The sequence below is a fragment of the Buteo buteo genome, chromosome 3 (assembly GCF_964188355.1).
Source record: "Buteo buteo chromosome 3, bButBut1.hap1.1, whole genome shotgun sequence".
In the NCBI taxonomy this organism is placed as follows: Eukaryota; Metazoa; Chordata; class Aves; order Accipitriformes; family Accipitridae; genus Buteo; species Buteo buteo.
In genome coordinates, this window is record NC_134173.1 from 21461282 (window position 1) to 21483766 (window position 22485).

The window sequence follows — 22485 nt, forward strand, 5'->3', positions numbered from 1 at the left end:
ATCTTGGAAATAAGAAGAAATCACACAGTATACATATATTTTCTGAAGGGAAAGAGAAAAAGTATGTTTGCCAAGGAAAAATGACAAACACTCCAAAACTGGTTACAAAGGGTGGCTACAATGAGTTTCCATGGTGGATGGTTCACTCCTAGGGTCACTATGATGTGATGCAGTGTTAACACAAGGTTTGGGGCTGGGCCTCTTTTTTCTGTCTTGTGTCACAATTTTCCAGTGATTTTTCTTACAAACAGTGGAGTCATAATATGCAGCACCAAAGGAAGCTGTGCTATCGTGAAATTAGGTTACTAGCATTTTGGCTAAGGATTGTGTCTGATATTGTGTGACATGTTTCTATGTGGAACTATACAGTGTATTAAGATGGGTCTGAAATGCTTACTGACTCTTAGTTCTGTAATATCTTCAACTAAGTCATATTGATCATGGTCCTATACTGGGGTAATTGCATGTAACCCTATGCAGACAGTGATGCTGAGCTGGCTTTCCTGGGACCTGCAGGGGACACACTATTTTATGATATAAAATCTCTCTGCACTGCTCAGTATATGCCATTCATGAAGTTGGTTATATTAACGTGTCAGACCTGCCCTGGAGCAAGTACGATGTTGTGTAGACTTCAGTCTGGCCCTGTCGGCCCACCTTGAGGAAGGAGGGACAGTCCTTCAGAGTGTAGGTGGCTGGTTTCTTTGTGTAACAGAGCAAGAGGTGACTTTTTTGATGGGGCCCATTACAGTCTGAGCCATTATGGGGAAAAAAAAATACTGTGAGCGGCAGCATATGAAGTAAGAGAAATGCCAACGTCAATAGCTACGATTGTTGACTTTATTCAGAAACTCCCTGAATGTGATGACCTGGCATATTCCTTGTATACTCTTCCAAGCACACAAAATGATGTCCTGCAGGCAGAATAGTTCATCTCCAGCACAATAATGGCCTTTTCTAATACTAATCAATTATGCACCCACATGTCCACGATATTCAATATGGCATCTTCTCTTCCCTGTTTGTCACCAGTTTCCCTGCTCTATCAACTGTTGCAGCTGTTGCAATGTGTATGTGTGTTGTAGTGAAGGTTGGGGTCCTAGGTTTGCTATTACAAGGAGAAAGGATGAACCTTTGGTTTGCCAAAATCATGATGAATGCAGAGATATCCTTACTCTCCACGGGACACCAAGTTATGCCCACCACAAAAAAACCCCAGACACACTAAAGCACAGGGATTTCACACCAGTTGTAATCTACTTGGTGTCTTATCCCTCCTTTCAACACGGAAGCTTACTTCTGCATCTCAGGTTCTTCTTCCTTGGTGGTGCCTGAGATGGACAAAGGGATAATTCTCAGAGAATTCAATGTCTGTGTGGATAGTAACAATTTTGGATTAGTTCAGGACCTCAGGACATCATAACATTCAGGAAATGCTTCCAAATACTTTACAGCTATTTCATACATTTCACTAAAAAGGTGGTATCTGAAGCACAAACCTAATGCTCCAGTTTTCAGTAATGGAAGTTGTGAGGGCTGATGGAAATAGAAAACTGACTTCCTTGACTTCAAGAAATAATCCCGGATAATGACACAACTGCTCAGTGTGTGTCTTGTTGGATGATATGATATGATAAACTTTCCTTTAACCATTCATGTAGTATCTCCTATAGCATAATTGCACTGAATACTGATTGGAGATAATCAGTACTGCTGCAGGACTAAGGCTTGCTTTCCTCCCTTCATCTGCGAAGCAATTTTAAACCCATGTGTTAACAAAGGCAGATAATCCTTTGGGGAATAAAGTAGGAAAGCAGAGCAATAATGAAATAATGAAAATGATTGCTAGTTTTAGTGCCAGTAACTGGTCTTTCTACGTGAAAAATGTGTGGATGATGCAATAGTTGTGGACTGAGTTACACATATTCATCTGTGATGGGTACACATAAAAACCAGGCTTGGATACCCAGATTAGCTTTGGTGCCTCTCTGGGAATCAGTTACAAGCGGTAGGCAGGCACAGCGGGTGGTGTCTATAAAGCACACATAGCAAAGGACAGCTAATGTACTCTAACAGACTCCAACGTGCTGGGGATATAAACAAAATCACTGTGTTAAACAATTGATGAAATATGTCGAGAACAAACTTACAGGCAAGGCAGAGTCTTCCTTTTTGAACCTCTGGTTTTTCGGCCATTCTTGGGTTTTGGGAAGGACCGTAATGGATTCTGAGAAAGAGACCTCATAGGAGAGCTCTTCTGTTACGGATGGGCTGCCTTTATTTAGTCCACAGTCTAGACAGCTGTTAGCTGAAAATAAGGGAAATTATATATGAATGCTGAATGTATGCTTGCACTTACTACAGAGACATTAAAAGATTGAACCAAGATGACAAAAATCTCAAGAAAGTAATAAAGGAAGTGCTTCAAAGAGGAATTTCAGTGTAAACCACAGCATGTTCCTGTTTTGTCTGGAGGAAATAACCCCTTAGAAATAAAATCCCTACTTTCATTTTAGATTATTTAACTTGTTGCTTTTCGTGAGAAAGATAGTCAAGCTGGAACTTCCTGTTTATCAGGAATTATCAAGTTTTTGTACTTCGTCTTTGTCTACCCAGGCCAGCAAACTGTGGTGGCACTTGTCTAATGACCAATTAAAAAGAAAAGTTCCTGACAGAAAAATGCTGTTGACACAGTTTCTCAGGTTGCTGTTGACTTATTTACAATCATAAGACATTGTATATATATTTTATATGCTCACATACATGTATTTCTCACAGTTGCTGGTTTAGGTGTGTAGCACCAAAACAGGACACAGTGTACGATCTTCCAGTTTGAAAAACACTATATCTACTGTAATTTCTGGTAGATATTGTGAAATGACTTATTGCTCTACTCTAAAATTTAGTCACCTCCTGAAATTATTGGATGCCAGAGGAAAATTTTTTAAATCAATACAATCAAGTACAGAAATATCCTATTGTCATGGAGTCCAAAGTGTGATAACATACATGAGTTCCAGTGCTGCAGACTTTCATAACTGATCTCTCACATCTCAGGACAATTTGTAGGTTTCCCTTAAGGTCCAGCTCCTAGACTCACGCAATTGGAACAGAATCGTAATTTTCATTGGAAGTGAAGTAAAATTTCAGCCCCCAGGACTGCAGAGAAGAGTTTACTAACATGACCCAAGTGCATTCAAAAGCCATGGAAATCAGAAAGTGAATTAAAAAGCATTACATGTTTTATAAACATGTGCATGCCCCATGATTTTTGAATCATTGCATTTACAGATACAGGGACTTAAACATTTTTTGCAATACCCTTTGTTTTGCAAGTCTGGTATGAAAAGCCTGTGTGTGTTATTAAGTGGCTTCTGGCTTCTAAAGTGTGGCCTTAGATGTTACACAATGGCCAAGCCATTTAGGATGTTTTCCATCTCTCTTTCCACTCTTGGACTTGGGACCGCAGACTGTCCATGGTACCCCTGTCCATTTGGTTCCCCATCTGTTCTAGTACAACTGCTTATAGAGCAGAGGTATCAGCAGAGCAGCTTTTGCAACCAAGGAAAATGTCTGTGGCACTATATCCAGAGGTAAACATCTAAGGGGCTAATTTAGAAACTTGGGTATTAATATCCCTTTACTTAAGCCCTGAACAATTGTGATGGGAAGAGCTTTCAAAATAAAAGATGGACATTCCCATGGAAGGCTGCTGACAGGTATCCAGACACTGAGTAGAGCAGAGCTATCATTTTCATTGGTGCTGCCAGTCACTGTCAGGGAAAAGTGTTTAAGGGATGGCCAAAACAACACCATTAGTAGATCAGAATAATAGGGCAGAACCAGAAAAATGATAAATTTCTAATACTAGAGTTTCTGCAGTACTGGAGAAGAAATGTGAAGGAAATATGCATCTTTCTTGTCATGATTTGCAACAAGAAAATACACTGCTGACATATTTTGGACAAATTCTGCACCGTATTGTTTAGAAGTTATTTTTACATTCCCAGCCTTGCAACGATCAGTACTTTTTAGATACTGATGCCTCAAGGGCAGCAGTCTGTGTCTGTACAACACCAGTCTTGAATGGGAAACTTTGGTTCCTGCATGACAATAAGCTGACAATGATTTTAAGGAAATATATGCAGCATGGCCCCAACATGAAAGAGGGGACTAACCTCTGAACCACAAAAGGATCTGTCTATCATTTTCCTAGGAGGAAGTGAACACTGGTTACATGTTGGCATACTCACAGCTAACTGATTTCCAAACTGGCTTCTGCCCAGGAAGCTGGATGCCATTAGAAGGAACTGGTGACACTGGAACTGTCTCAAATGTGGGCTGATAGGCAAGGAAAAATGATCAGACTGCAGTGAAGGTAAAGTCTATGGACAGAAACTGCTACAGTTCAAGCAACAGCGTATCATTCTCTGCTTACACTCTTTTGCCAAGTTTAAACAACCTGTTGTGATTTGCTAAAGTACATTTTTCATAGCCAAGACTGAGAATTAATCTCCCCCAGGCTGCACAGATTTGGATCATGTCGAGGTCAGTAATATTGCAGCTCACTGTAGCTAATGAGTCCTGTCCCCTATGATGACTGAAATTAGCTAAGTAAATTGCTACACATAATTGTACTAAGCAAAAGGTCTTCGTCAAATTGTAATCCACCCTGCTTTTAATCATTTTGGCCACAAATCTTTCTGAGGACTCTCTGACACATGTTGAATATCCACAGCTCCCAAGCCCCTGTCAGAAATCAGGCTGTTCATTGCCTTTCAGGATTTGGGCACCAGCAAATTATTAATGGACAGATGTCCTCCCATAGGTTATACACTAACACTTTATCTGAACTGCAAAAACAGTTTTAGGGAAAAAAAGACCTTTTCTATATTCAGATTCAATTCTTTCTGCTCCAGAAATCATTCTGAACTGTGTAAAAATGGGGGAAGTGTGTGTACAGCAGAGAAGGGCCTTGGAAACCCAGGGGGTGACTTTCAAGCACTGTCGCCTCTTCTTGGCAGTGGAGTTTTGCCCCTGTTCTCAGCAGTTTTGGGACTCATAAAGACAAATCTGAGTGTTTGTGTGTACACAGGGCAGTAGCAGCTCATCTGCATGTTCTTGGGTAAGAAAACAGTCAGGAATTTAAAAAATGCTCTGAAGGGTACTCAGCGAAAATAACTACAATGTCCCAAACCAGTCTGGCATTTTTTCTGCTTTCCTTTTCACCCTGCTGAGAGCCCTTGGAGCCCCCCCCTTTCTCAAACCTGTTGTGTCACCCCCCTTGAGCCTGATGGAGCAGCCCTAGCTTTCCAGCTGAACCTGCAGCTGAGGGCCCCGATGATCCTACAACAGCAGCTCTTTAAGTTACTAAATCAGTTATTTATCATCAACAGGCAGCAATGCCTCAGGGCAGAAATTTTATCTTCCCCATTTGTAGCCAATGCACAGGAGCAGCACTCAGACTGCTAAAAAATGTCAGATATTTAAAAGAGAGGCAGCTCTTCCAACTGGAAGCCTGAAATAATCTTGCAGTTGTTTTATTCAGTCTTATGCTCTGAGAAATTTGGGTAACAAAGTCAAATGTAACATGAATTAAAATCTCTCCTGAGAGAGTCCACTCAATGGCCCGCAAACTTGGTAGCAAACAGGATTTGAGTCACATGGACTTCCTTTGCCAGAAGACTGTAAGGACCATTGATTTTTTCTAAAAGGAGAACTGTAGGATGCTTTTATGATAAAATCCCATAACATTTACACAAAAGGTGTTAGGCCATAAAAAAGCGTTATAAATTTCAGGTGGGAGAATGGAAGTGGAGAGGATAGTTAAATTTGCCTCAGCAATTTGGGAAAATCAAACATAAAGTAGTTACTCTGCTGCTTAAGATCCAGATGGAGAAATTAATGGTAAACATTATCAAATGGCTCATCTACTTTCACTGCTCAAAATGTCTGACCCTGAGAACAGTATTCAGAATAGACTTACAGTGAATCAAGTTTATTAAGAAAAAAAAATCCTTCCAGCCTTATTACATAGGTGAAATCAATAGTGAAGCAGCTGCAGTAACCAGGTTTGGCTAAGCACAGTGGAGCTAGCAGAGGGAAGCTGACACCACAACTCTGCTTCGCACCCAGCAGTGCTTGCAACAGCCTGCAGGCTGCTGTAGCTTGTGGCAACTGAATAACGTGAGGTGTACAATATCAGGGCTACCCAAAAATGTCATATTCTTGGTCTCATTTCCCAGCCTCCACAGTGAGAGTGTATAAAGAAGCCAAATCTATGTCTCTTTTGTGAAAGTCTCTTCTAAACAGGACGAACACCCCCCCCCTTTTTTTTAAAAAATCTTAGGATAATATGAAAAAAAAGAAAGGGAAGACTGGGAATAAAACCTTTTTAATGCATGAATTTTAAAGATCCAGATTATTTCTTTAGTAAATGGCTGGTGCTCCAGCGAAGGCAAGACTTCTCATATCCTGATTTCTGACTGAAAGTGATTCATTAGATGGTTCTCATTATTCGATACTAAAAATGAGCCCAGTGGTTACTGGCACAAGGTACACAGGAGTTTCCAATAGGAAGAGGAAACCAGAAAAGCAAGGAAAAGATAGAGATGAGGTAGATGATAGTTCTTTAGCAGCTACCCGCATTGTGGAAGATGTAAAAACAAATTACTGGAGCACCAAAGCGAACAAAATCTATTGTCAGCCCTGCAGCCGAGGGAAATAAAGGCAAAGGAGGATAGCCTTATATCTCTTCCCAGGACACAAGTTGCCCATGCTTTGGATATATTAATATTTCCAAGCACTGTCATCACAAGTGCCTTTTCATGCAAATAGCTGTAGGTTAGTTAGTGATTCTTCTTTAATTAGGACATGATTTTCTCATGCATTAAAAATGCTCCTAAGTAAAATGCTCCTAAAACTCTTGTGGAGTTTTAGCTGATCACAACATACAGGGTTGGGCTGTTAATGAGCATGATACTTCATTTCCTCCCTCCAATAACAAAATCAATGTTCCCCCCCCTCATTTGTATTCTGCTGTTGATTTTTCTAGGCTTTGAGCACTAGCAGAGCCAATAGCTTCTGATGGAAGCAGCAGGGTACCAGCAGTAAGGAAAATCAGGCCACTGTGATTAATAAACCATCCAATTTAAATCTTGGTAGCGTGGCTATCAGTTGAGCCTGTCTGAAGCAGAGCAGAGATACCTCAGCTGGGGCAGGCTGCTCCACCAAGGCATCACTCTCAGAGGGGCGAGGTACTGCACATGCTGCATTTTGCCCCCAGGGATCATAGCACCTTTCCAAGGTGGGCAACAGGAAAAAAAACCCAACAAACACCACCAAATAAAAAAAAGGAAATATGGCTTAATTTCCTTTTATTTCAGTCTACTTGAGCTGTTGAGGGAACACTCCTGCAGTGAGGGGGATGGACCCCAAGGCAGAGTAAGGGAAAAAGCACCATTGACTCTATGTTGACCCACAGAGAGGCTGGTCAGCAGGCAGTAATAGCGAAACATCTATCAAGCAGGTTTTTTTCAGAACAGAGAGAAGAAACTAGGGCAAATCTCTCTTCCCCCCATCTCAGATCACAACTATTTATGCCTCTTCAGTGTCCCCTAAATCTCATCTCAGGTGACCCTAGTGAGCTAATCACCTTTTCTGTCATCATTAGCCACAGAAGAGAGTAATCCATCCTGTGACCCATCCCTCTAGGCTCTTGCAATGCCTAGGTTGTTGTGAAGAAGGGTAAATCCATCCTGCTAATGGGGAGGATTATAGACTTATGTGAAACAATTAGAGCTGTTTTGCTGTTTGCAACATGTTTACTTCTTCCCTTCCCAACTAAATAGCAGGGTGGGAAAGCAAAACTCCTGCATATCATTTCAAGCAGTCTTTTCACCAGCCTCTCCAGCAGCTGTGCTGAAAAGATTTGCCCTTCCCTGTCCCCTGTTGATCTTCTTTTTTGGCTGGGTTGTTTTTAATGCAGATCACTTTGCCAAACTGATTCATCACAAAGATTCATCGACAGCTGTAGTGCCATGCCCCAAAAGGCAGCTGAGTGTGATGGACTGCTTCAGCTGATACCCCCTTACAAATGACTGCTAGGGAAACCCTCAGGTCAGGGCACAAGTCCCCCTGCAGTATGTTTAGCCCTGAGAAGCTGGTAATTAGAATAAAGTTTCTAAATCCCATAATAAGCAGCAGAGATAGGAGCAATGGTCAATGGGAATGCCAAAAGGGTGTTGGGAATCTTGCAGGCTTTTAGAAATACAATCTCTTTCACAGTCCATTGGAGGGATGTGATGGTGTGCTCTGCAGCTGTATTTGTGCATCTGAGATTAACATTTAGGTAAGCACCCTGCAGAACTGCATATTTTTGTGGGAAGAAGAATTAGAGGTCCTAATTACCTATTTGGTCTTATCTTTCAGAATTTCACCATGCAGAACTAGTAAGTGAGCTGAATTTTAGTGGAGGTAAAACAGTGATTTGAAGGGTAATGGCTCTGAAGTTCCTGATTCCTTTAGCAAGTGAGAAACAGGGGTGAAAAATAAGCAGGTCAAAACCAGATCAATAATGTGCCCATCTGAGAGACTGGGTACAACATTTTTTGGCTGATTTAAATTTATTAGGAAACTTAAGCTTTATCATAATTTTTTAAGATTTCAAACACATAAAGGTTTACAGACACTTGAATCAGGGGAAGTGTGCTAATCTAGTAAGAAGTGCCATAAGAATTTTTAATGTTTGTGTAAGTATGTCCGATGATTTCTCATGCAAGAAAGTCTGCCCACAGGAAACTACTGGATGCTTCTGGATATATTTGTGGGGTATGTGCAGGAGGCTCAAAAGAGCCCAGATACTTAAACTGGAGAAAAGCTAACTCCTCAACCATTACATCTTTGTAATTTTAATATAACTATGCAGCTACAATTTTGTTTCCCAATTTTTTGTTTTAAATTCATCCAGGATGCCAAGCCTTAAGGAAAAGGTAGGACAAATAGAAAAGGACAAAGCAATTTCGTAATGAAAAATAGTTTCTTGGAGTTTTGTAATGGCAAGGACTTTAATATTAATTTCAAAGGTAAGCTTTTGAGCTTATTGGCAACTCCCATTTAAGATATCACAAGTGACATATGTAAAGTCATGCATGTTGCTTTGAGCATTAGACTAAACTCACACAGTTGACTGCATTCACCACAATCAAAATGTGTAGGGATAGGAATTGGGGCATTCAGAGCTATCCTCAGGGAACAGTGGATGAAACCACCAGATGTAATGCTCATTGCTGAAGCCATGAAGCAAATGAACAGTTAATAGATTTTCATTTGCTGTGTAAGTGAAATGTAACTGCCAGTGTACCAGTTGCAATCATGCTGGCAGGTGTTTAACTGCTTATGCATATTTGAACCCCAGTTGCTTCATTAGAGAAGTTTTACTTCACCGCTGAGACTGCTGTGTAAATAGCAAGTGTCCCCAGAAGCCAGCAAAAATCTGAATAGCTGCCAAGAGTAACTCACCAATTTCCCAAAAAATAAAGGAGTGAATGTTAGTCTTGATAGGAGATTGCAGGAGCAAGGCTGGCAACAGATATGACATTATGTTATAGGTTAGTTGCAACACTGTGCACCATCTATTTTATTTTGTTTCTTCCTTTTCTCTCAAAATGTAGTAAATACAGCATAAAAAGTCTGAGCTTAGTGTCAGGAACTGCTACTGGCTGGCTGTACATTGTCAGCAAAAAGGGGTTCCTGTCTGGTAGAAGCTTTGATGAGTTACTTGCAAAATGCATAAAAATTAAGCTCAAAAGCATTCTCTAGGATGCATTGGCTACTTACAGCAGAGTCATTGGTGCCAAAGATGTCTCGCACATCCCGGACTGTGTGCTTGTTCTTCTTCCTCAGGGTCTGAGTGTAGGTGTTGTACCTCTTCTGTACGGCGGCAGCTTGAGTTCGTGTCAGAGTGGACAGCAGGGCTTGGCCATCCTCCTCTTCAGCTCCGGAGATCAACGTAGATAAGCCTACATCTTGCAGCCATTCTGCCTCCAGCTCGCCTTCTGCAGAGGAAGAGAGCATGTTACCAGGCCTGGCAAGGGAGGGAGAGGGACCTGAAGGACGGGAGGTGGCATGGTGGACCGCTGCCTTAGCCTTTACCTGGAGAAGACTTCACTTCCAATCTAGATAATCAGACACCTAGTGAAGATGCCATACTGAGAGAAGCATGATGTGCACCTAGTCCAATAGCCTGTTTTGAACAAAAAATTAAGAGCCAGAGCTGCTCACTAAAGAGCAAGGGTCAGGTAGGAGTAGGTATCAAGGAAGTCAGGTAGGGGTGGAAGATGCAAAAATAGCTATCCTTGCATGCTAGGTATCATCTTGATTTCTAATAATTAAAGGCTGGCTAGTACTCTACACACCACCGTTTCTTGATATCTTGATCAGTGACTAACATCTTCTTGAATCCTGTTCAATATCTGTTTCTCAACTCATTCAACACTGCAGCTGGTTCCATAGTGAGATTATGCACTGTGTGAAAAAGCATTTTCTTTCCTGGTTCTGTCAGACACGGGGGAAGGTTCTGGCATCTTCTCACAGAGCCACACCTGCAGCACTCCCCCCCAAAAAAAAACCTTGCCATGCAAAGTCAATAGAGGGTTTCAGCTTGCTACCTGTTACATTAAACGAATATCCCCTGTCACTGCAGGACAGGGAGAAGCTCCCAAACTACCTTCTCTAAATAATTTAGTAATTTTAAATTTTGCTGTCATCGTTTTTCTGCCTGCTTTTTAAAGTAAACAGTCATAATCTTTTAAAATCTCTCTTCACATAGGAGATTTTGAGGGCCTTCATTTTAGTTCTGTGAACAATCCTAGCTCAGCAATATGCTGCTTGAGACAAGAGAGTATTGCACTCCAGCTTTGACTGAAGAAGAGGTGTTTAAAATAAACATGTCAAACAGGAAATGGATTAATTTGCAGCATGTTCTATAAAACAACTAGTCAATGCACTTATTGTTCTCCCAGCACTGGTCTTAATGGCAGGTTGGTATTTCCACTCTCCATTTATTGCCTCTTCTTGACATCAGAATGCAGGCAGATTAATAGATACTGGTTTGCTGCACTTTGGCAGTTAGATACACAAAAAAGAAAATTACAGGACTGGACCAGAGGGACAAGTGAAAGCATCTTACACATGCGCCATCACTGACTTCATTGTTAACTGCCTTGTCTCTTTACAAAGTTCTACAAGAATACTTGCTTCTAAAGCCCCTGCTCTGTGTTAGACAGGGGTGTGACCAGCCCTGCATCCCATGAAACAGCTGGTCCCCGCTCCGATCCTTTCTGTATCCATGGATAGGATGACAGGCTGTTCCTTTCCCTTCTTTGTAAGCTTTGAACCAATGGTTCTTCTGCTGTCCTCACTCTTCTTTCTAGCAAGGTCTCTTTTCATTTCCGTTTGCTGCTGTTCTAGCCACATCCATTCACATTTCAGTTTCTTAATTATATTAATTTTGGCTTTTGTCCTGACATATTCTTTCCAAGAATTTAGTTTTTAATCAAATTTGGCTTTCATGATGCTATGAAAAATAGTAAAGCAGACATGAAATTCTGCCTGCTTACCAGCCACCCCTGTGACTTGTTTTCTCTGGCTTTTGCTCTTTTCCTGTTCCAACCACTCACAAACAATAGACTAAAAAATAATGACCACAACCGGAGGAGTAAAACTTTTAAAGAGAAGGAATTTCTGCATTAAAAAACCCTCAAAATTTTATGACACATAGGTTTAAAAAAGGGCTAAAAGAAAAACATGTTGTTCTACAAAACATTTTTATAGTGGTAGCTATTTATACAGCAGGGTCTTGATACTGTGTTTGATTCTGCTCTACCAGAAGACAGATAATCGAGAGGGTTCCCTCTGGCTGGTAATTCTCTTTTTTTCATAGAGATTGCTAGAAGAGAGGTTTGCCTTTCTTTGGATTTCAGATATAACTTCAAATAACTCACAGCATACACGCCTTGTAACACCAAGCTTTAAAGTAGTTCTGCACATCACTGCCATCTTAAATAGCCCATGACTTCCTCTTCCCCTACATTTTCCTCCCTTGTATCACTTGATATGATCTTCTGTTCTTTCTTGACCATAGTTACTAACATCAACAGAGTAAATGTGCTGATCTATTCCCCTTGCACATGTAGTCTGGTAAAAAATAGTATTGTGGCTTCAACAGTATCAGTGCCTGGCTGCTGTCACCCTTTGGCTTCCTTCTTAAGGATTCTGCATCTCTTCCTCCCAAAGACATCTCAAAAGGGTGATGAATATTTGTTTTTATTTTGCTGTGAGGACTTCCACATTGATTTTCAATGTTTTGATCCTTGTCAAGGAGTATTATCCTATTAGGAGCTTAATAGAACTCACTATTATTTCCAAGATTTATAATCCCAGACTGAATATATTCCTGAAGTTAATAACTAGGACAAGCACTGCCTGGTTTTGTGTGGGTGTATGCAATATATATGTGTTTAAAACAACAGTATGAAGGTAAATGAAGTGTGGAGATGTATTGCATTTTACCTTGCAGTCTCATTTTTAATTCAGGACTGAGGCAAGAAATCAATGGAATGTAATGAGGTGTAATCAGACAAAGGGTAACACGGGACTGCAGCAGAGTTTGCGCTGTTGTGATGATTTAGCTCAGCAGTGGTGAAACTGATGGAAAAGTTTCTGAGAACATGGAAAATGGGGTCCTGTATTCCCTTGTCCTACTAACTTACCCAGCTTGGTAACTCACAGATATGTGACATTTCTCTGACCATGCAGACAAGTCAGGGACACCCAGTTCATGCTGACAATTGCATGGAGACACCGAGAGGTTCAAAATCTCTTTCTGGGGTCTCCAAGCTAGACAGCATAATCAGACAGGAATTTTCCCTATAAGGTCAAACTGATTGAGGCAGATGATTGCTTTTCTGCCTTCCCATAACAATAAGCATAAAGTGCTACATCCTGATCTATTTTTATTTGAGACCACAGGCCAGTACAAAGAAGTGCAGTTGGTGTTTAAGCTTCCAGACCATAACCCTCATAGAAGACCGAGACTTCTGGTGAACAGAGGTCTTCTCCTTTTGCTTCCAGGAGAGCCCTACTGGGAACTAGTGAGTGGGAGATGATCCCCATGGAAACGGTACATGATTGGAGCTAGATACTTCTGTGTGGGATACTTAACATGACTGATTACATATTTGGTTGCTTAATAACGTAGTACTTTTTCACCCTTTTCCCCCTTTTTCCTGGTAGCAAAATTAATGATATCCCATTGCAATGGCAAGGTAAGAAAAATACATACTCACTCATGTTAATAATTGTATGGAAAGAACACACCATTGTTTCAAAATCTATCCCTAGATCAGTAGTTACCAGACTAGTGGCCATGATCCACAAAAGGGTTGCAGCAGTTATCAGTGGGTCATGAGCTCAAAAGAAATTTGGTGTGATTCTATAGTAACACCTGGTATTTTGTGTTGCACAATTTAATGCATTTCTAAGTGGGGTCATAACTGGAAAAAAATGAGGACTGCTGTTCTAGGTGTTATTAAATCATCTAACACAAAGCTGCATTGCATCAAGCTAGTGCAGGCTACTACATGTTTTTCCAAATACATTATGAAAAAGGAGAGGGGAAAACATAAGAGAATGAGGTATTAATACCTGCAGCATAACTTGTAGAAGTGATGAATGAATTTTGTCAACTGACGAGTCTGAATGATGTAGGCATCTTATATAGTCAGACTTATCTCTAGTGTCTCCTTGAATTATATCTGAATCAGGCAATCTCAGAGAAACAGGCAGTTATCAAATTTCTGACAGCACCAAATGATATCTACATAAAAACTGATTCAAGACGTTCATAATGTCTGTGTTATATCCTGTCAAAAGCCAGAAAATTGAAAATTCCAGTATACTAAATGAACTTTTTGGTTCTTTTATATGTTTTGGTTTAGTTTGTTTAATGCTGGAGATGAAGTTTTCATTTAGTGCCTCTCTCTTCTGAATTACACCATATCTGTCCTCCTGAAGCACAAATAAAATCAATGCAAAAAAAATTACTTCAGAAGTAAATTACCAGCCCCAGTGCATAAATCAGACTGAATGATTGTTTCTTCCCAGTGATGTCTCGTACATTGACTGTGATGTTCAGAATTGGAGCTACAATGATCATAGACCCAGCCTAGTACTTTCACTCATACTGAGTGACACGAGGAGGGAGATCAGGGCATGACTAAAGAGCTGAGGCAAAGCCAAAGTGTGAGGAAGAAGTGGTGTTTGTGTGCTCACCGTCAGCAGGTTTGAACTCCAGGAGCGTTGCTTCTTCAGATCCATCTTCACTGCTCTCCTTGATGCTCTCCACTTCGCACCAGAAGTCTTCCATGGAGGTGCTGTCCATGGAGGCCTGCGAGTTGGAGCGACTGAATGCAGGAGGAGCTGCCGACTCATTGGAAAGCATCCTGTTAATTCTTCGACAACGAGGGAGAGACTTTCTGAAAAGAGATAGTGATGAAAAAAAAAAAATTTCTTTCTATCATGCTAACTTGTACCATGCAGACAGAGCACACAACTAGGGCTTCACCTGTGACTGTACCAGGGAGCAGGGAACAAGATGTTGGAGGCAAAATGTACAGTTGTGGTGGTCTTCATAACAGTTATGGCTGGAAATTTATTTTGCATCTACTATTTTCTCTCTTTAATGTCTTTAGTGTTTTACACCCTAGAGGGGACCTCAGGAGATGCAATTTCTATTTCTAACACTGATATCCATCTAATGAGACACTGGAAAAGTACTTTAACTTCTTTGTGCCTCAGTTTCTCTTTCTATCCCTTCCTGTTTTGCTTACTGGCTGAAAAGCTTCAGTGCAAACCTCTTAGGGGAAAAATAATCAGACTTGGGAACTTTGAAATATTTTACAAGCTCATCTTGGCTCCAGAAAATAATGAAAAACTTGAAATATTTTAATTCAGAAGTATAATTACCTTTTTATTTGAAAACCCTTTTAAAAATAATTCATTTTTTCTTAAATTAAATTAAAATAGAAGAAATCTTAACGAAATTTGTCTTTCAAATGAAATAGTATGTTTTAGGCCAACCAGAAGGTTTTGATCACAGGCTCAAAAAAAATTATGATTCACTAAAAATCAAATTTCAAGTGATGATTCAATACAGTGATTGAATCAAAACCAAGGAGTTTGTCCCTTAGTCCTTTGTTCTTGTCTTTTCCCACTGTAAATTCTTGCAACTGAAGACAGTTATACAAGTCCATTCAAAATCTTATAAAACACCCACCATGAAAGTCTTGTCTGACTTTGCTCTTTTGCATTATTATGGCTGCAATACTGTAAGCAGCTTTTGTAAGTGTAATTACAGTAGTTACAGTAAACACTAATAATAACCACAACAATATTTGTTCAAAGGAGTCAGGAGGTAACACAGTTATGTCAGAGAGCTAGACTACAGGAATGAATGGAAAATTCTATCATAAGGTCTTCTGGCCTTCAGTTATCTGAATTAATTTAAACGCAGTTTCCCCTTCTCTTCCTTTTCTTTATGGCATCATCCTGCCAACAGGCCTTTGTTTAAAACCCCAAGCATCACTTTTATTCCACTAAAAAAAAAGATACTTCCTTTTCAGTATTTCCCTCCTTGTCAAAGTTTTCGTAATGGATGTATAAAAAATATATTGTTTAATAAAGCCAACTGGACATGCTTCTCCCCCTTTGTGCTGCTGCCTCTGCTGCATCCTCCCTCACCAGCAAAGGGCTGGCTCCTTCCTTGAGGCTCCTGGAGCCTCCTCGCTTCATCTGGGTGGTCCCAGGCAATTCCTCCTGGGTTAGGTCTGAGCCCCAGGTTGTGGAGCTGTGGTGGAAACAATGGAGTACAACAAATCCAGCTGTGGACATTATCAGTGCTTTAAAAAGGCAAAGCTCGGGCCTTTGCCTCTTTTTGAATGCAGGGAGGTGTAATACGGATGATTCAGCTGCCAAACTTGCCCATGTGCTCTTGGCCAGCTGCTGGGAAGCAAAGCTTTCTGATGGGTGACAATATTTCAGCAGAAGAAAATGTACTACGGTGCTGTGGAGACACATGTCCTCCAGGAAAAGAAGTGCTATCTTCAAGTGTTTCTATCCTTTTTTTCCTCATAAACAGCAAATAATTGTTCGTGTTTAAACATAGCTCTGAAGCTGTTATTGTTTTAATTAGAACAAGCCACAGTCACCAAATCTGAGCAGAATTTGTGACACAAGTGTGGTTAAAGCTATTTGAGTGGTTTCCATGTAGCTCTCCCTCTAGGGAGACATGAGCCTTTCAGCTGGCTTTTGTTTGCAAAGCCTCAGATGATTGGGGTACCTGATAAATCATAATTACTGGAATTATGTATCCGGACGTGTCAGCTTCTGTTGTTTTATGGATTCACTTACCTCTCTTCCCAGCATCAGCAAGGAAAAAAAGAAGCAAGTCTCACAGGACTTCAATATCATGAGTTAATACTGTACCAAGTGTCTCTGAGCAGAGGTTTTAACCAGCAGAAGCAGCCAGAAAACCTCATTTCTTCAGCTGGGAGCTGGTGGGGATGGGGAAACAGCTCCCGCCGGCCAATTGCTTACTGCTGTGAAAAGCTGTGCTTTTTTGTCTAAAAGGCGATAGTTAACACAAATGAGGAAAAAGGCAAAACTTCCTGGTGCTCTAAAGGCATTTGGGGCCCCTTTTCACCGGGCACTGTACAAGCGGAGAGAGACACCAAGGCTTGGTGTCAGGTGTGCAGTGGGTGTCCGTCCTCCTGCCGCAGCCTGTCCATCACCAGCCTCCTCTTTAGCTCGGCGGTCTGCCTGAGACCACCATGCTGCTGCCCACTGAGCAATTGATATCCCTGCTTAGTACACACTTCTGTGAAAAATAAGTCCTTAAATCTGCTATATAGCACAGCCAGAGCTCCCACACTAGCAATCATAGGAAGGAATGCTCTCGCCGGTCTGGAATCAAACACATGCTGGGATGAGAAGAGGACTTTTTCCCTGATAGCATCACCAGCTCCCATCATTTAGTCATGGTCAGGGAATTTAAACATTTCCTGCCCTCCCAGTGTGAATCTTGACCATGACCCTTGTGCTCTTCGTGCACCACACCAGAATGATCCTTGAGCTTTGACTCCATCAGCACTTCAGCTAGCTCAAACCAAGGCTTTTTATTTCACCATATTAGGAAGAAAGAGGCTTGCCGGGTTGTTTCTTTTGTCCCCACAGTGAGTATGCGATTTTGTAATATTACCATACCAAAAAGCTAAATGCAAAACAGACCACGTAGCATGGCAACAACTGCTGTGACAACCAGCTTTAACAAATACATATAAGGTTCCTAGGTAATTAATGTACATTTACAACAATATTAAAAGTACAGACCTCATTTGGAAAATCAGCTGAATGAAGTCTCCTGAGAACCTCATATATGAGGCTTGTTATCTCAGCCCGGATTAAATCAAGCTGTGTAAAATTCCTGTAACAAGAAAGGTTAGGCAGAGGTGCTTTATCCTTACTGGTAAACAGCTGAAGCTTGCTTCCAGGTGGTCTGGTACAAACCTTCTGCAATTATTCTGAGTCTGCCCATTAAAAGCTCACATGTTTGAAAAGACTTCCAGCTGCTGTTTTGACCCATATACCTGTGGCTTTTGTCCTGGAGGAAGTGGTCTTGCTTTTATGTGATAATGACAGTTGTCTCCATTTCCTCTAGCCAAAGCGGCTCAAAACAGTTTTGGGAAAAAAACCACAAAACACCAAAATCCTACTGAGGAAGCAAAGCATATTCTTCATGGCTTTTAATTCATTCTTGAAGGACACTGAATGAGCACTGACTCAGCAAGCTGCCTGCCTGTCTCAGAAATATCTCAACAAGCCCAGGTTGCCTGTCACCTAAAAACTCTCCTAACAGAAAATCTATGTTCCTGACACATTTTCCCCCAAGGCTTTCTGGCTTGTTTGCTCTTTTTCTCAGTGTCTGTAGAGAAGTTTATGAGAATAAAATGTTTTCACTGAGCCTGATCTGTTGTTCTTAAGGAAGATTTGAAAACCAGTCTTGTTAGGTAAGTAGTAATCATGAAACTCATGCTCATTTTCATTTGCTCCCCCCCCCACAGGCAGTGGTGAGCTAATCAGAAAGGCTGACTAAATGAAACACAGGAGGGATCTCATATCCTAGCTTCCTAGATGGAAAATGCTGGGAGAGAAGGACGAACCTTAAAGCACTGAGCAAAAATTACAGTGACTCCACTGAATGAGCTGAAATTGTTTTCAGGGTGGATTTAAAAAAAACAACAACAACAACAACAAAAAACCCTCACACAGACACAAACCCAAACCCTTGAAAAACAGAAGAAAAAGAAAGAAGGGAAAAGTATACTACAATGGCCAATGTTATCAAAGAATACCTCTATTACTGGATATTGGTCACAGAAGAAAGGGTTAAATAGTGCCAGTAAGGAGAAATATGATGGTATCACGTAGAAAGCTTTCTGTGGAAAGATTTTGCAAAGAAGTAAGGTATTTCCATGGGGCGCAAAGAGGCTGATTCAACTGTGTTTGGCTTTGCCCTGGTGTACGTTTATAATGTTGATGAGATGCAATAGCAAACCAGGCCTACTAAACCTATATTTTATGTTCCATATATCGTGCAGAAGTGTGCTGTTCAGAGTCTGACAGCACACATCAATTTCAGGATAGCCAAGCCAAATCCAATAATCAATTCTTATCCTATCCCCCAAGTGAAGGTTTGTCAAACCATATGAAGAGCTGGTTTGGTGACACCTAAAGACTGCTCACAGGCTGACTAATGATGAAGCCAGGCTTGTGTTTTCAGTTTAATTAAGTAATGAATCCATAAAACAAACAGGAGCAATAAAGCCATCTTGTAGTTAAAACCAGCATTTAATCCTTGTTTATACAGAGAGGCAGGTCATCTTACTCTTGTGGCTCATTATGCTTCATTTCATCCAGCAGGTCCTGAACCTGCTTCACCACAATTAGTCACATTTATAAGTATGGGGAAGATGAAGGAAGCAATTCTTTTGGTCATTTTAGGACTGAGATCCACCTTTTCATATTGCAATCATTCTATCAGTACAGCCACCTAGTCCAGTGAAGTCAGTAGTGCCTGAAAAAGAACAGTGGCAGAGTACAGTGTTGTTTCCTGTACCCAGATCTTTCTATCCTTCAGTTTATCACAACAATTCACCAACTTCTGACAAAAAATAATTACCCTCTCTCTGCTCAGCTTTTCTCAAATGTAAAACAGAGGGTGGTAGCTTGCATTGATAAAGAAAAAAAAATAAAATTCCTCTTTATTAAGAACTATATTTTTCTCTGTTCTAAACTGTTAGGAATCAGTCATGTGCCCGTCTTTATCTTTTTTTTTTTTTTTTTTGTAAAATGTGTACAAATTCCAGGCAAAGGAAGTGTCCAGCAATTAGAAATAGTTATTTTTGTGGACAGCTCACTCTTGCCCCAAATCTCTCATCTTCTGGTTCCTTCCTGGCCACCCTGTTCCAGCACTGTTTGCTGGCTGCTTGTTTCCTTCTCTCCATGCTTGGTGGCTTCTGCTCACAGAGAGGGGTATATCTCAGACAATATCCCCCCAACTCCATCTGCACACTGCTGTTCCTGATTATCTTGTAGATGTTAGGTAAGTCATAGGCAGTGAATTCTAAAGTTTCCCTGTTCTTTCTCTAACATCTAGCATAGCAAATATTTAACCTATCATGCTCATTGATTTCACAGAGGTGTCACCCAGACTCCCTTGTAACAGAGTATTTGAGTGAGAAGCAGAATAGGATTTTATTTCATTAATAATTTTCTCAGCTTGTTGCTTAGCAGAACTCCAAAATCATATGAATCTCATTGCTCTTTGTTAGAAAGCTGGGTTTGAAAATAAGCTGTTATCACCTTACTGTGTCGGCTAGACTTGAAAACACAGGAATTCAGTACTTTGCATGTCTCTCTATTCTACAAAACATGCTTCTGTCAACTGCTAATTTCACTTCTAAAGATGCTTTTCTGTCTCCACAAACATTTTTTGGACTAAAAGGACTTGTTTAATGAGCCTTAAGATTTAAAGACTTAAAAAAAAAACCCCTTATAATATTTAAAGGAATTAAAAGAGTTTCATTTATTTATTTATTTATAACTAGTCTGCAATTCATCAAGGTACTAACAGGAGTCAGGAGATTCAGCTGTAGAGTTTGTATGCCAGTGTTACCTGCCAGCATTTAAAAATGCATTTCACCTTGGGTTCTTCATCTCTCTCTCATGCAACTTTTTCATAATTGGTACAGAAGCCCCCCATCTGTAACAAGGGCCACTTTGTGACTGCTCTGTGGCTGAGCATGGAGATTGCAGAAGAATCTCTCTCTGTTTGTGTGTTTCAGTGTGAGGGCTGTCACAATCAAACCCTTTGAGCTAGGGGAGTGCAGGGCATATACGCTCTAGGTATTGCCTGCTGGCAACAGTGACCTCTGGGGACATGACCCAGACCTCTCCTCCACACTGGCAATCACATCACTTCAGCGCTGGCCCGATGCAACAGAGACAGTGCACTACATGCCTTCAATGCGTCTGTCAAAATCTGAAAGGGACTCTATTTTGTCTTCATTCTCCTAACAAGGCTGTTCCTAAAGGGCAGCAGGGATTCCCAAATGATTAACACTAACAAGAGTATGTTCTGTTAACCCTTTTTTTTTAAGAGAATTGGAAAAGAATTCTTTTCATATACATTAAGAGGAAGCAGGATAAGCTAGTTTTGAATGCTGAAGACTTAAGGACTTGAGCAGATCATGACAGAGTATGTTAGATGTAATTTTCAATGGGTATGGCTAAGATAAAAAGCATCTGGACATGGCCCACAGCAGGCAAAAGCTAGTTGTGAGCAGCCAGTTTAACCATCTTAAACATTTCCAACACATTTTTATTGTTAGAGGTGACAGATTCTTTTGTTGTGTTGGTGCTTGCTTAAGTCCAATTGCTTTTATATGAAAAAAATCCACATATCTAGGGCAGACCGAAGTTTTCCAGGAAGAAACATAGGCACATGGGCCATATACTGTGGGCTTAGGAAATCCCATGCTTCCAGGAAATGTTTCATCTATTGTGCATGTACAATACAAATGATTTGTGTCTGAGCATTGAACCCACTGGATGTGACAGTTCACTGTACATATGCCTCAGAGCTGATGATGGCCTTCAGGAGCACTGGGCTCACTGTGCATGCACCATACAATTTATCCACTCATGTTGAGTAGATGCCTCCAAAAATTCCAGCTGTCTGCCACTCACCCAGAGACATCACTAGGTAGCTGAGCACCCCAAAATCCAAATAAAGTGCTTCAGATTCCACCTGGACTGAATTTGAAATCAAGATGTATAGCAGCCCTGGATTTACTACTATGACATTATCAGTCCTTGGCATGAATTACTTAGTTAAGCCACACAGTAAGCATGAGGCAGACACGTTTCATTGTGCAGCTTGGTGCAAGCAGCTACCTAGCGTCTTACCCAAAGTAGCAAGCAAAGGTCAAGCAGAGTCACATGAATGAAAAGGAGATGAGGAAGCACAAATGCATTAGATCCTGTCTAAAATCTGGTACTGCACGAAGTTTAATGCTATTCACTAGTCCCTCCTCAGAAAGCTATCTGTAGTAGTGAGGAAGGTCTCACAAAAGGCAGTGGAAATGCTGTATTTCTCTTTTGCTGCCTACTGCTCTGGCAGTGTCACTTCTAAGGTAAGCATCAGCCCTGTAAGCACTCCCTGGGGACAGCATTGTCTCAAGCCAACTGGAGTACATCAGGCCACTATGCATGCACGCGTGTGCAACTACAAATACCAAGGGGGTTAGGAGAAAGAGAGTAATGTGCAGACTAATCCAGAATCTTCTCCCACAATAAAATTGATAAGCCTTTTCCAGCAACTCACACTTAGCCAGGCTCATTATTTATAACACAACAAGATACAGTTAAAACTGCAGGAAATGCACAGGTTCGAGAGCTCTGATGAGGCTTGAATCATCCAACGAGCAAAGGAGCAAACCACGTAAAATCCACAGGGGATGTAAACTGGACAGTGTTAAAAGACTTTTGGCTCTAGAAGCACAAACTAGATTTTCTAAAGAAAAAGAAATATTAAAATACTCATCAGGCATGATGAAACACTGAAACATAAGAGGTGCAACTTTCCACAGCTTTCAGTACAGCCTCTAACATTTCCTGCATTTATATGGCAAATGTGGAAGAACATATATTTATTTTAGATCATTCTAGAGGAGATATCCTTTCAACCAGCATGATTATTATCATTAAGAAACTCACAATATTTGTAGGACTTTCTCTCTCTGAAGCACATAAAAAGACAAATTCAGTCGTTTTGGTTGAATTAAGGTAACAACATAAAGAAGTGGACCA

At 40.7% G+C, this 22485-nt stretch overlaps 1 protein-coding gene across 3 annotated transcripts in view; it reads right to left on the reverse strand.

Moving 5' to 3' along the window:
* ARHGAP28 (Rho GTPase activating protein 28) overlaps positions 1 to 22485 on the reverse strand; it is a 76161-nt gene that overhangs the window by 19703 nt on the left and 33973 nt on the right. For all 3 annotated transcript variants that reach the window (XM_075023031.1, XM_075023032.1, XM_075023033.1), the window contains 4 exons: positions 14332 to 14534; positions 9838 to 10055; positions 4254 to 4341; positions 2151 to 2308 (listed from right to left, as the gene is read on the reverse strand). In XM_075023031.1, coding sequence (XP_074879132.1) covers positions 2151 to 2308; positions 4254 to 4341; positions 9838 to 10055; positions 14332 to 14534 — 667 coding nt within the window. The remainder of the gene's footprint in view (positions 1 to 2150; positions 2309 to 4253; positions 4342 to 9837; positions 10056 to 14331; positions 14535 to 22485) is intronic.